Below are 16,567 nucleotides of genomic sequence, written 5' to 3'. Positions count from 1 at the left end.
CCTACAATGTGATTTTCTGGATTTTTTTTCTTCTCATTTTGTTTGTCATAGTTGACGTGTACCTATGATGAAAATTACAGGCCTCTCTCATCTTTTTAAGTGGGAGAACTTGCACAATTGGTGGCTGACTAAATACTTTTTCCCCCACTGTAGCAATGTGGTCATCAATAACACAAACACTGAATCAATCAATATTGAATCTTAAAAAGAATACCACTGCGCCAACCTCTGATCTGCATTTACACAAGCAAACCCATCACCTGCTGACAAAGAGCTTTTGTGTTTTGCTCTCACGTTTGCTGTGTTAACGTTTTGAAATACCTTTGCTATGCCAACCTATTCACGAGAGCTGTGTGTTCAATAACTGTGAAATCTCAATAACGCATGTCAATAACGCATGTCCTAAATATTCACGTGTGCTATCTATTAAACGTGTTCGCAAATTACATGCTCTAACCCAAATTGAGAGGTGACATTCCTGCGTGCCTCTCTTTCTGCTCTTGATTGTGCACAGGTGAAGAAAATGAACTGGACTCCCTAAAAGACATCATGTCACCAAACTGCAATAGTTAAGAACTATGTGGAATGTTTTTGGCTACCCAATAAACAGGTACTGACAGGAGGCATGAGCCAGCTCCCTCAGGCTCCTCCCTGCCTTCACCTCCTCGTAAGCAGAGTGTAGCTGTTCGAGGGTGTAGCAGCGCCGTTTCTTGGGCTCTTGTTGGGCCTTTCCCTTTCCAGACATTTCCTGTCATAATACGATTAAATTATTATTATTTATTTTTTTCATGCAACATCATTTATTAAGATAGTGCCGAGGAAATGGACTCACAAATGTGGATATCATTTCCATGTAATCCAACATAACGTTATTGCAGATTTCAGGGAAAGAGCAGGTGTTCATGTACACTCAGTGTATGTGATGGAGTGAGAGGACAGAGGTGAGTTGGTGTTACAACTGTTGTTAGTTGTTATATTTCTTTTTTATATGAATATTGTTGCTTTATACAGTAATTTGCTAACGTTAAGTCGTTTATAAAAGTATTTATATTGTGCTATTGGAAGTTATAGTATTAACCCTAATCATTCTCATGCTTTGTTCATTAACATTAAATAAAGTAACATTATATTCCTTCACATCCATCCCCTCTGAAAATAAAGTTCCCTACTTTGTGTAACTCGTATATTTAACGGTATTTATTTATTTATCAATAAATGATCAATGGTGAGTGTAAAGTGAATTACTTGTGAGTTCATCAATAGTTAATTCAATCAATAGTTAAATTTTCGCGTGATTACTGCGAGCCATCATGACTCTCAAAAGCCGTGACATCTGCAGTTTACTTGTGAAGATAGCTTTAGTGACGCCCTAAAACCCCTATTCAAATTTGACACAAACCTTCAAATAGGTATGCAATGTGACATTATATAAACTATTTATAGTGTTTTATTTACATTTTTGAGGTGATAAGTTTTGAGGTGATAAAACTGTTTCCCCACACGACATATCTTCACCTTTCACTATCACTCAGTAGCCTTCACTTCCCCCTCCACCATTTTTAAAAAGACCCGGCGGAGCTCCATTGCCTTCTTCAATCATGCAGAGATAGGCAGCGTGAAGGTTTCGTCATTGATTTTGCTGGAAAGGGGAGAAATTGTGCTTTACAATGGTATTAATATTACAGTTGACCTGGAAGTATAACAATTTTTGGGCGTTAAAATAAGGTCAAATGTACGGAACACTGTGATGTACAGTGCCTTGCAAAAGTATTCATCCCCCTTGCCGTTTTTCCTATTTTGTTGCATTACAACCTGTAATTTAAATGGATTTTTATTTGGATTTCATGTAATGGACATACACAAAATAGTCCAAATTGGTGAAGTGAAATGAAAAAAATAACTTGTTTAAAAAATGAATAACGGAAAAGTGGTGTGTGCATATGTATTCACCCCCTTTGCTATGAAGCCCCTAAATAAGATCTGGTGCAACCAATTACCTTCAGAAGTCACATAATTAGTTAAATAAAGTCCACCTGTGTGCAATCTAAGTGTCACATGATCTCAGTATATATACCCCTGTTCTGAAAGTTCCCAGAGTCTGCAACACCACTAAGCAAGGGGCACCACCAAGCAAGGGGCACCATGAACACCAAGGAGCTCTCCAAACAGGTCAGGGACAAAGTTGTGGAGAAGTACAGATCAGGGTTGGGTTATAAAAAAATATCAGAAACTTTGAACATCCCACGGAGCAACATTAAATCCATTATGAAAAAATTGAAAGAATATGGCACCACAACAAACCTGCCAAGAGAGGGCCCCCCACCAAAACTCACGGACCAGGCAAGGAGGGCATTAATCAGACACAAAAGATAACCCTGAAGGAGCTGCAAAGCTCCACAGCGGAGATTGGAGTATCTGTCCATAGGACCACTTTAAGCCGTACACTCCACAGAGCTGGGCTTTACAGAAGAGTGGCCAGAAAAAAGCCATTGCTTAAAGAAAAAAATAAGCAAACACGTTTGGTGTTCCCAAAAGGGATGTGGGAGACTCCCCAAACATATGGAAGAAGGTACTCTGGTCAGATGAGACTAAAATTGAGCTTTTTGGCCATCAAGGAAAATGCTATGTCTGGCGCAAACCCAACACCTCTCATTACCCCGAAAACACCATACCCACAGTGAAGCATGGTGGTGGCAGCATCATGCTGTGGGGATGTTTTTCATCGGCAGGGACTGGAAAACTGGGCAGAATTGAAGGAATGATGGATGGCGCTAAATACAGGGAAATTCTTGAGGGAAACTTGTTTCGTTTGGGGGGGGGTGAATAGTTATGCACGCTCAAGTTTTCAGTTTTTTGTCTTATTTCTTGTTTGTGTCACAATAAAAAATACTTTGCATCTTCAAAATGGTAGGCATGTTGTGTAAATCAAATGATACAAACCCCCCAATAATCCATTTTAATTCCAGATTGTAAGGCAACAAAATAGGAAAAATGCCAAGTGGGGTGAATACTTTCGCAAGCCACTGTACAGAAGTTCGCTAGCTACTGTTAAACTGTCAAGCTAAATAAAAAAAGTTGGGTAAACTGTGTTTACTTACGTTTACCCTCAACTAATCCACTGAGGGTTAGGCATGAAATACATTGATATAAAATAAATTATACACAAAAAGCTTTCTGATGCATGATGTAGATATTTTTTTTTTTTATGTGGTAATATAACATCCAGTGACATAACATGACATAACATATTATTTGAGCCAGCTAGACAAACTGTTCATACTTCTTCGCCTGCTTTGAGAATAACACAATGCCGCTGACATGGGCCGCTCCCGAGGACTGTGACCTCTCGTTCTCCGTGGCCGACATGAGTAAGACATTTAAGCGTGTTAACCCTCGCAAGGCTGCCGGCCCAGACGGCATCCCTAGACGCATTCTCAGTGAATGCGCAGACCAGCTGGCTGGAGTGTTTACGGACATATTCAATCTCTCCCTATCACAATCTGCTGTCCCCACTTGCTTCAAGATGTCCACCATTGTTCCTGTACCCAAGAAAGTGAAGGTAACTAAAGTAAATGACTATCGCCCCATAGCACTCACTTCTGTCATCATGAAGTGCTTTGAGAGGCTAGTTAAGGATCATCTCACCTCCACCTTACCCGACATCCTAGACCCACTGCAATTCGCATACCACCCCAATAGATCCACAGATGATTTATTCTCTATCGCACTGCACACTGCCCTATCCCATCTGGACAAGAGGAATACCTATGTAAGAATGCTGTTCATTGACTACAGCTCAGCCTTCAACACCATCCAAGCTCATCATTAAGCTCGGGGCCTTGGGTCTGAACCCCGCCCTGTGCAACTGGGTCCTGGACTTCCTGAAGGGCCGCACCCAGGTGGTGAAGGTAGGCATCAACACCTCCACTACACTGATCCTCAACACAGGGGCCCAACAAGGGTGCATGCTCAATCCCCTCCTGTACTCCCTGTTTACCCATGACTACGTGGCCACCTACGCCTCCAACTCAATCATCAAGTTTGCAGACGACACAACAGTAGTAGGCCTGATTACCAACAATGACAAGACAGCCTACAGGGAGGAGGTGAGGGTCCTGGCTGAGTGTTGCCCGGAAAATAACCTCTCCTTCAACGTCAACAAAACTAAGGAGCTGATTGTGGACATCAGGATACAATAGAGGGAGCACGCCCCCATCCACATCAATGGGGCCGCAGTGGAGAAGGTGAAAAACGTCAAGTTCCTCTGAGTACACATCACTGACAATCTGAAATGGTCCACCCACACAGACAGTGAGGTGAAGAAGGCACAACAGCGCCTCTTCAACCTCAGGATGCTGAAGAAATTTGGCTTGGCCCCTAAGATCCTCACAATCTTTTACAGGTGCACCATTGAGAGCATCCTGTCGGGCTGTATCACCGCCTGGTATGGCAACTGCATCATCTGCAACCACAGGGCTCTCCAGAGGGTGGTGCAGTCAGCCCAACACATCACCGGTAGCACATTGCCTGCCCTTCAGGACATCTACAGCACCCGGTGTCACAGCAAGGCCAAGAAGATCATCAAGGACCTCAGACACCCGAGCCACGGCCTGCTCACCCCACTATCATCCAGAAGGCGAGGTCAGTACAGGTGAATCAAAGCTGGGACCGAGAGACTGAAAAACAGCTTCTATCTCAAGGCCATCAGACTGTTAAATAGCCATCACTAGCCGGCCTCCAACCAGTACCCTGCCCTGAACTTAGTCACTGTCACCACCCGGTTACTCATCCCTGCACCTTAAAGGCTGCTGCCCTATGTAAATAGACATGGAACACTGGTCTCTTTAATAATGAAACAGTGGTCACTTTAATCATGTTTACATAATTATTTTCCCATTTCATATGTACTGTATATACTATAGTCTAGTCAAGCCCATCCTATTGCTGTACATATACTATTCTATCCACATATTCTTCAGATATACTACATATTCTATCCACATTCTGTCCATAATGTCTATACATCCCATCACATACAGTCCCAGTCACTCATTCAAGGGTTTTTCTTTATTTTTGTTATTTTCTACAATGTAGAATAGTAGTGAAGAAATCAAAATTATTAAATAACACATATGGAATGCAGACAATTACATTGATAGAAGATACAATCTATCTGCAATATTAAGCTGATCCATTCCCCCTAAAAAATAAAAAAATACAAAAAAACAAATACAAAAAAAAAGAAAAGAAAAATTACACATATGGAATCATGTAGTAATCAAAAAAGTGTTAAACAAATCAAATCAATTTTATATTTGAGATTCTTCAAATAGCCACCCTTTGCCTTGATGACAGCTTTGCACACTCTTGGCATTCTCACAACCAGCTTCAACTGGAATGCTTTTCCAACAGTCTTGAAGTTCCCACATATGCTGAGCACTTGTTGGCTGCTTTTTCTTCACTCTGCAGTCCGACTCGTCCCAAACCATCTCAATTGGATTGAGGTCGGGGGATTGTGGAGGCCAGGTCATCTGATGCAGCACTCCATCACTCTCCTTCTTGGTAAAATAGCCCTTACACATTCTGGAGGTGTGTTGGATCATTGTCATGTTGAAAAACAAATGATAGTCCCACTAAGCCCAAACCAGATGGGATGGCGTATCGCTGCAGAATGCTGTGGTAGCCATGCTGGTTAAGTGTGCCTTGAATTGATGATGGACTGTCGTTTCTCTTTTGCTTATCTGAGCTGTTCTTGCCATAATATGGACTTGGTCTTTTACAAAATAGGGCTATCTTCTGTATACCCCCCCCCTACCTTGTCACAGCACACTGATTGGCTCAAACACATTAAGGAGGAAAGAAATTCCACAAATTAACTTTTAAAAAGGCACACCTGTTAATTGAAATGCATTCCAGGTGACTACTTCATGAATCTGGTTTAGAGAATGTCAAGAGTGTGCAAAGCTGTCATTAAGGCAAAGCGTGGCTATTTGAAGAATCTCAAATATAAAATATACACTGCTCAAAAAAATAAAGGGAACACTAAAATAACACATCCTAGATCTGAATGAATGAAATAATCTTATTAAATACTTTTTTTCTTTACATAGTTGAATGTGCTGACAACAAAATCACACAAAAATGATCAAATGTATCAATCCATGGAGGTCTGGATTTGGAGTCACACTCAAAATTTAAGTGGAAAACCACACTACAGGCTGATCCAACTTTGATGTAATGTCCTTAAAACAAGTCAAAATGAGGCTCAGTAGTGTGTGTGGCCTCCACGTGCCTGTATGACCTCCCTACAATGCCTAGGCATGCTCCTGATGAGGTGGCGGATGGTCTCCTGAGGGAACTCCTCCCAGACCTGGACTAAAGCATCCGCCAACTCTTGGACAGTCTGTGGTGCAATGTGGCATTGGTGGATGGAGCGAGACATGATGTCCCAGATGTGCTCAATTGGATTCAGGTCTGGGGAACGGGTGGGCCAGTCCATAGCATCAATGCCTTCCTCTTGCAGGAACTGCTGACACACTCCAGCCACATGAGGTCTAGCATTGTCTTGCATTAGGAGGAACCCAGGGCCAACCACACCAGCATATGGTCTCACAAGGGGTCTGAGGATCTCATCTCGGTACCTAATGGCAGTCAGGCTACCTCTGGCGAGCACATGGAGGGCTGTGCGGCCCCCCAAAGAAATGCCACCCCACACCATGACTGACCCACTGCCAAACCGGTCATGCTGGAGGATGTTGCAGGCAGCAGAACGTTCTCCACAGCGTCTCCAGACTCTGTCACGTCTGTCACGTGCTCAGTGTGAACCTGCTTTCATCTGTGAAGAGCACAGGGCGCCAGTGGCGAATTTGCCAATCTTGGTGTTCTCTGGCAAATGCCAAACGTCCTGCACGGTGTTGGGCTGTAAGCACAACCCCCACCTGTGGACTTCGGGCCCTCATACCACCCTCATGGAGTCTGTTTCTGACCGTTTGAGCAGACACATGCACATTTGTGGCCTGCTGGAGGTCATTTTGCAGGGCTCTGGCAGTGCTCCTCCTGCTCCTCCTTGCACAAAGGCGGAGGTAGCGGTCCTGCTGCTGGGTTGTTGCCCTCCTACGGCCTCCTCCACGTCTCCTGATGTACTGGCCTGTCTCCTGGTAGCGCCTCCATGCTCTGGACACTACGCTGACAGACACAGCAAACCTTCTTGCCACAGCTCGCATTGATGTGCCATCCTGGATGAGCTGCACTACCTGAGCCACTTGTGTGGGTTGTAGACTCTGTCTCATGCTACCACTAGAGTGAAAGCACCGCCAGCATTCAAAAGTGACCAAAACATCAGCCAGGAAGCATAGGAACTGAGAAGTGGTCTGTGGTCACCACCTGCAGAACCACTCCTTTTTTGGGGGTGTCTTGCTAATTGCCTATAATGTCCACCTGTTGTCTATTCAATTTGCACAACAGCATGTGAAATTTATTGTCAATCAGTGTTGCTTCCTAAGTGGACAGTTTGATTTCACATAAGTGTGATTGACTTGGAGTTACATTGTGTTGTTTAAGTGTTCTCTTTATTTTTTTGAGCAGTGTATTTTGTTTTGTTTAACACTTTTTTGGTTACTACATGATTCCATGTGTGTTATTTCATAGTCTTTACTATTATTCTACAATTTAAAAAAATAGTTAAAATAAAGAAAACCCTTGAATGAGTAGGTGTGTCCAAACTTTTGACTGGTAGTGTATATCTATATTTATGCTCCGGACTCTGACATTACTCGTCCTAATATTTATATATTTCTTAATTCTATACTTTACTTAGATTTATGTGTATTGTTGTGTATTGTTAGATATTACTACACTGTTGGAGCTAGGAACACAAGCATTTCGCTACACCCACAATAACATCTGCTAAATATGTGTATGTGACCAAAAAATAAAATGTGATTTGATTACATTACTAATTCTAGCCACTGGTGAGAAAGCTGCCAGTTGATGTGTGTTTCATCAGTGTTGAAAGAAAGCCCGCCCCAGAGCACACATTTGAAATTTAGAATGGAGAGGGATTCCAAATTCCAGGAATCTGTTTATCTGGTGCTCATCACCATTGCTCCCCCCCACCCCAAAAAAACAATTACCAACTGCAAAGCCTCTGTTAACTCTATTAATTTCATAACTTTACACAAATACAATAGGATATACAAGTTGTGTAAGTGATGTCTCTATCTGTCCGTATGGTAATGCTCTAGCAGAGGAATTGTCTCTGATGTAAAACTGAAGCCATTTGCCAGTGAGTGGTTTGTACTTGTGCTTAACGAACCCAGGGCTGGGGAATCCCCAAAGGTACACAGTAGTCTTGCAACCTCGAAAAACACACACAGAAACAGAAACACACACACACACACAGAAACAGAAAAAAACACAGGCGTGCACACACACCCACCCACACACACATTCACACACACACAGAAACACAAACACACAGACGCACAAAAACACACACACAAACACACACACACTGACACTGAAACAAAAACACACACACGGAAATACTCACACACACTCCCAGCGGTGCCCTGTTATATAATGAGGAGCCTAGCATATGAAAAATGAAGCTGCTACCATGGAACCAACCTTAATTCACAGTCAATAGTCCTAGCAACGTATATACACTGAGTGCACAAAACATTAGGAACACCTTCCTAATATTAATCAGAACAGCCTCAATTTGTTGGGGCATGGACTCTACAAGGTGTCGAAAGCATTCCACAGGGATGCTGGCCCATGTTGACTATTTTGTCTTGTCCATTCACACTCTGAATGGCACACATACACAATCCATTTCTCAATTGTCTCAAGGCTTAACATTATTCTTTAACCTGTCTCCTCCCCTTCATCTACACTGCTTGAAGTGGATTTAACAGGTGACATCAATAAGGGATCATAGCTTTCACCTGGATTCACCTGGTCAGTCTATGTCATGGAAAGAGCAGGTGTTCCTAATGTTTTGTACACTCTGTGTCTAGTTGTAGCTATAGCTATATACCTGTAGGTCTTCCTATATGATAGATAGTCATTGGAACCCTCATTATTGTTGAATTTACATTGCAGCTATTCAGGATATGCTGTATAATACTAAACAAGGCTTATTTTTATGAATGTAAAATTATTTAAAAACGCATAGTTTTGTTTGGTTGCCCAGACAGAGTAGAGAATCCCTTTCTGGTCCCTTGTTAATTTGTGGCACGTATGGTATGTCGTGTCAAAGTGCTCTAGACCTGTCTCTGCTCTCTCTGTCACACACACAAACACACACACACACACACACACACACTTCAGAGGGATGACTGAGAGTTGAATGTGATGGAAATGATGACTATGATGTCCTTGCCAAAAGACCCAACCCTAATATGATATTATCATGTCATAGTTGACTCAGAGACAGACAGTCTTCTCCTCTCTATTCCACACCAGAAGGCTTAAATGTAGTCTACATTACAAAGGATCTGGGCTTCAGATATTAAAGCATTGATAATAAATACCAAACATCTCTCTCTTTCCTTCTCTCCTACCCTTGTTCTTTTGTCTCTCCCGGTTTTTCAGAGAGGGAGGTGGTGGAGGCCTCGGAGCACTAATTTGGTATTTACTACTTTACACTACAGTGTTGTCTGTGTGGAGGACAGGTATTTACAGTGAAGAGAGAGTTTAAAACCTTTCTCTTTCTCTCTCCCTATGGGCCCTGGTGAAATGTAGTGCGCTAAATATGGAATAGGGTGCCGTTTGGGACGTAACCATTCACTGAACTGCTCATTTGCTGCTGTTTTGATTTATTGTAATGACTCGGAGGAAAAAAGACAGTACAGGGTCGCAATTCAATGGCTCAGACATGTGTCGCATTAGGCAGGGACTTCAGACAATCACAGATTATAAAGGGAAAACCAGCCACATCGCAGACACTGACGCCTCACTCCCAGACAAGCTAAACACCTTTTTTGCCCGCTTTGAGAAAAGCAACACAACCCCAGGTTGTGAGGGTAGGCATCAACACCTCCGCCACACTGATCCTCAACACGGGGGCACCCCAGGGGTGTGTGCTCAGCCCCCTCCTGTACTCCCTGTTCACCCATTACTGTGTGGCCATGCACGAATCCAACTCAACCATCAAGGTTGCTGACGACATGACAGTGGTAGGCCTGATTACCAACAACGATGAGACAGCCTACAGGGAGGAGGTTAGAGGCCTCGACAGAGTGGTGCTAGGAAAATAACCTCTCCCTCAACGTCAACAAAATGAAGGAGCTTATCGTGGACTACATGAGACAGAAGAGGGAGCACGCCCCCAGCTTCATTGACGGAGCAGTAGTGGATAGTGTCAAAAGCTTCAAGTTCCTCGGCGTGCATATCACTGAGGACCTGAAATGGTCTCGCCACACCAACATCGTGGTGAAGAAGGTGCAACAGCGCCTCTACAACCTCACAAACTTCTACAGATGCACCATTGAGAGCATTCTGTCGGGCTGCATCACTGCCTGGTACGGCAACTGCTCCGCCCTCAACTGCATGGCTCTCCAGAGGGTGGTGCGGACAGCCCAACGCATCACCGGGGCCACACTGCCTGCCCTCGCAGGTTATCTATAACACTCGGTGTCAAAGGAAGGCCAAGAAGGTTATCAAAGACCTCAGTCACCCGAGCCATGGACTGTTCACTTGGCTACCGACAGAGACAGTACAGGCGCATCAAAGCCAAGACAGAGAGACAAAAAAACAGCGTCTATTACCAGGCCATCAGACTGTTGAACAGCTATCACTAGCCATCTACCAAGTGATGCACACTCACTCACACAAAAATCACACCTCATACTCACAGCCATGCTGCTGTCACATGTCATAGAGACATTGAACCACTGGTCACCTCTTGTTTCACACTGTGTATTTAAATACTGAATTCCCGACATAGCTTATTATAATATTTCTACTACTGTACATGGATTTTATATAGTTACACTGTTTATACACACAGCATATTTATCTATATACTGGATTCTTGACATAGTTCACTCTATATTATATATACTGCAGTACATTCTTAGTTTATCTTGTGTAAAAAAAATGTTTTACATTTTAATTGCTTGGCATTTGACGGCATTGATAGGAGATAGCAACATGAACATATCGCTGCACCGCTATAACACCTGCTAAACTGTGTACGCGACCAATAAACTTTGATTTGATTTGATATGAACTACCACAGGGAAGAAACAGAAACAACAAACAGAGATAAAGACAACAGATGCAGAGAGAGACATTTACCAGCTTGAGAGAGATAAGAATGTGTATATCGTTTGAGTTGTGGAATGGAAGTATTTGTATTTGCATTTGCTCAAAATCTTCATTACAAATCCATCTGTGGGAGCGGGTTAGAGTGGAGCGCTCTAGACAGAATCCCCCCTAATGGGAAGTGTGGCCTGGGAAGCTAGTATTCCTGAATGAGTCCTCTCCTCTCCGCCAACATAGCTAATGACTGCATTCTCTTTCGTCCTCTCTCTCTCTCCATTTTCAGACAACACAGCGAGCATCATCGCACGGCGGAGGCAGTTCAGTCGGCTCGTCCAGGAGCTGTATGAGCTGCCCATAGTGGTGTGGGATGGTGGAGAGCCGGCGCTGAGTGGCACTAGCACGCTGACCCTGCGGGTGTGCCCGTGCCAGCTCAACGGGAGGGTGCAGACGTGCCAGGATGAGAGGGGCCTCCTCTCCTCGGCAGGCCTAAGCACAGGGGCCCTGATCGCCATCCTGTTGTGCATCGTCATCCTGCTGGGTAGGTGTTGCCTGGGTCTGGGTAACATGAAGTCTAGGGGCATGGTGGAGGGTATGGGCCGCCTGGTTGGCATCACACCTGAGGGGCATAGTGGTGGGGATGGGTGCATGCCTGGGGGGCATCATGCCCTAGGGCACGGTAGTGGAAAACCTGGGGGGCATCTTGTCTGAGGGGCATGGTGGTGGAGGGTATGGGCGTTAAAATGCCTAGAGGCATGGTGAAGGGTAGGGAGGAGATTAGCAGGAGGAGGTGGAGACTTAAAGAGGGATGAATGGAAGGGTAAGGAATGACACAGGTGGGTTGTAGAATGAGGGAGGATAGGGAGAAGGTCAGGATGATGGAGAAGTAGAGAACGGAGAGTGAGTGAGTTGGACCAGATGGGTAGCTGGATGTGTGAAGAATGATGGACTGAGAGGAGAATAGAAGAAGGTAAAGGAAAGGACAAGGAGACTTGAGAGAAATGTGCATAAAGAGGGATAGAGCTGTGTTAGACCTATCCAGAAATGTTTTGCTGCTCTGTATTTACTACTTTAGGAAAAACACACTATTTAAGTTAAAGATTGAATCCACAGTAGGGAAAACAGAGCCACAGTCCATATTGTGCTGTTTGTGTATGCAATGATGTCAGAGTAAAATAAAAATAGTTTGCAGTAACTTCTTTGTTGTTGTAGTATTGCAAAGGGGGCAGTTTCACCATTAAAGGGGAACTCCACTCAAAAATCATAATTTTTTCATTAGTCTACTGTTCATACAGTCCCAAAATGTTTTACATCTCAGCAGTCAAGTCTTCAAGATATTGGACCTTCAAGAAGCAAAATGTCACCGGCCACATCATCATGATGATGCAAAACACTTTGCTTCTTGAAAGTCCAATATCTACCAAACTTGACTGCTGACATGCAAAACATGTATGGATTCCAGCTTTAAATTAATGTGTTGTAAAGTAAATGCTGTATAATAAGAGATCAAATAGAATTAATCAAAGTTCCCACAGAAAATAACCAACAACTTTCCCCTTTCAGCAAAGGGGTTACGACACTACCACCACTGCCAAATACCAACATATAGTCTCTCTAGCAAACAGAACAGTAGTAGGACAGGAGAGAGAGCGTGTATAGTTAACAGAATCTGCCATCTCTCACTCACCCCCTCTCCCTTGATTGTCTGTGGACATCGGTGCGTGAAGGTGATGCATATTCATATCAGCAGTCTCAGCACGGCTTTGCCGGAGTCTGAGGCTCACAGCAACTAAAGGCCATCATCACTGTTTGGAGCGAACGCATGAGCGAGAGACTGCACCTGCATGACTAATCATCAGCAGGAGAGAGATTGATGGAAGGAGGGAGAGAGAGAATGACAGGGACAGTGATAGAGAGAGAGAGACAGAGAGAGGCTTATCGAGTTACTTTGGCTGGTGGAGGAAGATTGAGATTAGGTGGGGAAGGGAGTGTTAGTGTGAGACAAAGCTGTTTCATGCTTGAACATGGGCGTGAAAGAGACAGACAGACAGACAGACAGAAAAATACAGAAAAAGAGAGCGGTACAAAAGACAGAGAAAGAGAAAGAGACAGAGGGAGAGAGAGAGGGAGATGTATAGATGTTATAGAAACACAACAGGGTGAGAGAAAAAAAAAACATTTAGCAGGAGAACACAACACACAACATACACACAGACAGACACACAACAGTGCTACTTCATCAGAGATGAGAAAGCTCTCACTTCGCATGTGTTAAAACATGTTGCATCCTGAGATAGGGTGCCCAAAACATTGGCACTGGTAGGCTGCTAGCTAGCTGCTGTATGTGTGTCTGATGTTAAATAGTTCCCTTGCCATTAACACCTGTAGGAGAAGTTAAATAGTGTTGTGATACAAGGATTTCCCCTTTTGATCCTCTCAACATGAATGTTTTACAGGGATGGAAGGGAGAAGTCTATTGGTCTGCCAATGCAGCAGGATGATCTAATTTTACTGATTATACTGAGTTTGCATCCCAAATGGCACCCTATTCCTTTTATACTGTAGTGCACTACTTTGACCAGAGCCCTATTGGTTCAATAGTGCTCTGTTTTATAGAGCCATTTGAGACGCAGTGAGAGTTTACTTTTCATTGAATGACCGTTTTATTAACATCATCATCATTAACGCAGAAACCATAACCCTGTTAACTCCAGTACATGTTCATGATACAGTAGTTCTACTTCAGCAAATGAAGTATTCTCCTCAAGAGTTCATTTGCGAGTTAGATACACTATTATGCACATCATCATCAGATGTTGTGGATGTCGCTTAGCTACACACTTATCACCGCTGCTATAGTGGTAAACAAGGTTAATTTGAAGGATACTTCATGTCCCACATGGCACCCTTTTCTCTAAATAGTGCACTACATTTGACTAGAACTCCATAGACCCTGGTCAAAGGAAATGCACTATATAGGGAATAGGGTGGCATTTGGGATTCGGTTACTTATTGTATAGTTAAAGTACCTCAATCAATGTCATAAAATGGAGTGGAGTTGGTGTTGTTGTTACAGTGCTGGTATAATGCCCTCACGATCCACTCACCCTGATATTGAATTTTGGCTGAGCGTTCCTGTTAAATCTGTTCCAGAGATGCTCAGTCTATAATGAGAAGATTCTCATAGCAGCTTGCATTGAGAGCATCATTACAGCTAATACCAATGATGGCTAATGTGTATTATTGATTTACACTATGCCACACTCATCTAGCTCCTGTGCCTTGATGAAGAATCAGGAATGAATATGCATTATTATAAAAAATAGTGAATGTTTCAGAGCCTACGTTCCAAATGTCACCCTATTCCTATATAGTGCACAACTTTTGACCAGACCCCTATGGGCCCTGGTTCAAAGTAGTGCACTATATAGGGAATAGGATGCAACTTGAGACATACAGAGCTTTTATTTTGCTAGCTGTTTACGACCCATAACATGTTCATTTATTATGAATGAACAACCAACATAGCGACACCGCATGCAGAGCATGGCGTTAGCATTGCCATCAGACTTGGATATCATAGTGAACCTCGACTGATAAAGATGTGGTGTTGTTAAACCAACCGTTTTGTTTTTGTTGTTTCCATTACTGTTGTTGCTGTTTACATTACGTCTGATGTTGTTTACATTACTGTTGTTGTTGTGGCATGGTGTTTTTGCTTGTCACTCTCTTCTGCAGCAATCGTGGTTCTGTTTACCACTGTTGTTGGCGTTGTTTCTATTACTGTTGTTGTTGTTGTTGTTGTTGTTGAGACGACGTCTCTCTTTGTCTTCCTCCAGCGATCGTGGTTCTGTTCATCACCCTGCGGCGGAGCAAGAAGGAGCCCCTCATCATCTCAGAGGAAGACGTCCGCGAGAATGTGGTAACATACGACGATGAGGGGGGTGGCGAGGAGGACACTGAGGCCTTCGACATCATCACCCTGCGGAACCCCGCCGCCGCTGAGGAGCTCAAGTTCAGACGGGACATCCAGCCGGAGGCAGCCCGACAACACGGGCAAAACCGGGACCACCACAGTCCCCCGGAACTGAACCAGGTGGATGTGCAGGAGTTTATTAAACAAAGAGTGGTGGAGGCGGACATGGACACTAGCGGTCCTCCCTATGACTCCCTCCAGACCTACGCATACGAGGGTCAAGGGTCTCCGACAGGCTCCATCAGCTCTCCGGACTCCCCGGGAACACAATCAGAACAGGATTATAACTACCTGGACGACTGGGGGCCTGAGTTTCAGAAACTGGCAGAACTCTACGGGGAAGATATGGATGTAGCAGAGTCAGATGTTGCGGTGACAGCGGCGACCTAGCCTGTCAACGTCTGTCACACCTTCTGTAAAACCAAAACCTTTCTCGCTCTCAATCCTCCTCCTCAACTTGTTTTAAAACGATAAAATAGAAATGCTTTTGAACTTGTTCCAGCTGATCTACTTTTACTGTTGAATTACTGACTGTCCCTTTTTTCAGTTTTCCTTTTGGAACAGTCTAATATGCAGATGAATTAATTCTGGTGTGGAAAAATATTAAGGATAACGGAAAAAGGAAAATATTTTTCCTGTTGTATATTTTTTATTGCTCAATAAAGTCCTTAATTCCATATGAGTAGATATATGTGAAACAGAGTGTACACTTTTTTCTGAAGATATGCAGAGTAAGGGTTATCTTAGAACAGTGATAATTATGCAAAGCTTTATGGATTTTATGCACAAAAAATTTATATTGAACCATTGCTTTCACTTTAATGACAAGTTGAAAGTCTAATGTGGAAATATTTTAAATCATTTCAGGTTTATCTATTCTAAACAATCATTAAAGCAGGTCATGTGTGACACCACACAAAAACAATTAAATTGACACTCAGGCATTCTTAATACATTTTACATCATAGATAGCAACAATTCTTCTTAACATGTATATTGATTGCAAAACCGCCACTAAATAGGATTTTCTTCCACTATTATTCCATAGACAGATGTTTTTATATCAGTATGGACAACTATCTGCCTCGATAAGATAAAGGTAAAGTATTATACTGTACCTTGCATTAGAGAGTCATGACATTCGTGTTGAGAAAATAAACTAATATTCAGAAAAATAACATCAGAGGAGAATCAAGGATATTGCATGAGTTTATCATGGTCCTTAAAACACGGTCCCTATAGACCTTGAACATTCGTCCCAAATGGCACCCTATTCCCTAGGCCTAGTACACCACTTTTGGCCAGAGCCAAAAGTGGGGGGCC

General features: G+C 43.2%; 1 protein-coding gene across 3 annotated transcripts in view; it reads left to right on the top strand.

Moving 5' to 3' along the window:
- LOC121569813 (cadherin-18-like) overlaps positions 1 to 15,903 on the top strand; it is a 346,107-nt gene extending 330,204 nt beyond the window's left edge. For all 3 annotated transcript variants that reach the window (XM_041881031.2, XM_041881032.1, XM_041881033.2), the window contains 2 exons: positions 11,555 to 11,809; positions 15,108 to 15,903. In XM_041881031.2, coding sequence (XP_041736965.1) covers positions 11,555 to 11,809; positions 15,108 to 15,634 — 782 coding nt within the window. In that variant the 3' untranslated portion in view covers positions 15,635 to 15,903. The remainder of the gene's footprint in view (positions 1 to 11,554; positions 11,810 to 15,107) is intronic.
- The last annotated feature ends 664 nt before the right edge of the window (positions 15,904 to 16,567 follow it).

Source organism: Coregonus clupeaformis, chromosome 7 (assembly GCF_020615455.1).
Source record: "Coregonus clupeaformis isolate EN_2021a chromosome 7, ASM2061545v1, whole genome shotgun sequence".
Classification (NCBI taxonomy): domain Eukaryota; kingdom Metazoa; phylum Chordata; class Actinopteri; order Salmoniformes; family Salmonidae; genus Coregonus; species Coregonus clupeaformis.
This window is presented reverse-complemented; position numbering and strand designations above follow the sequence as displayed.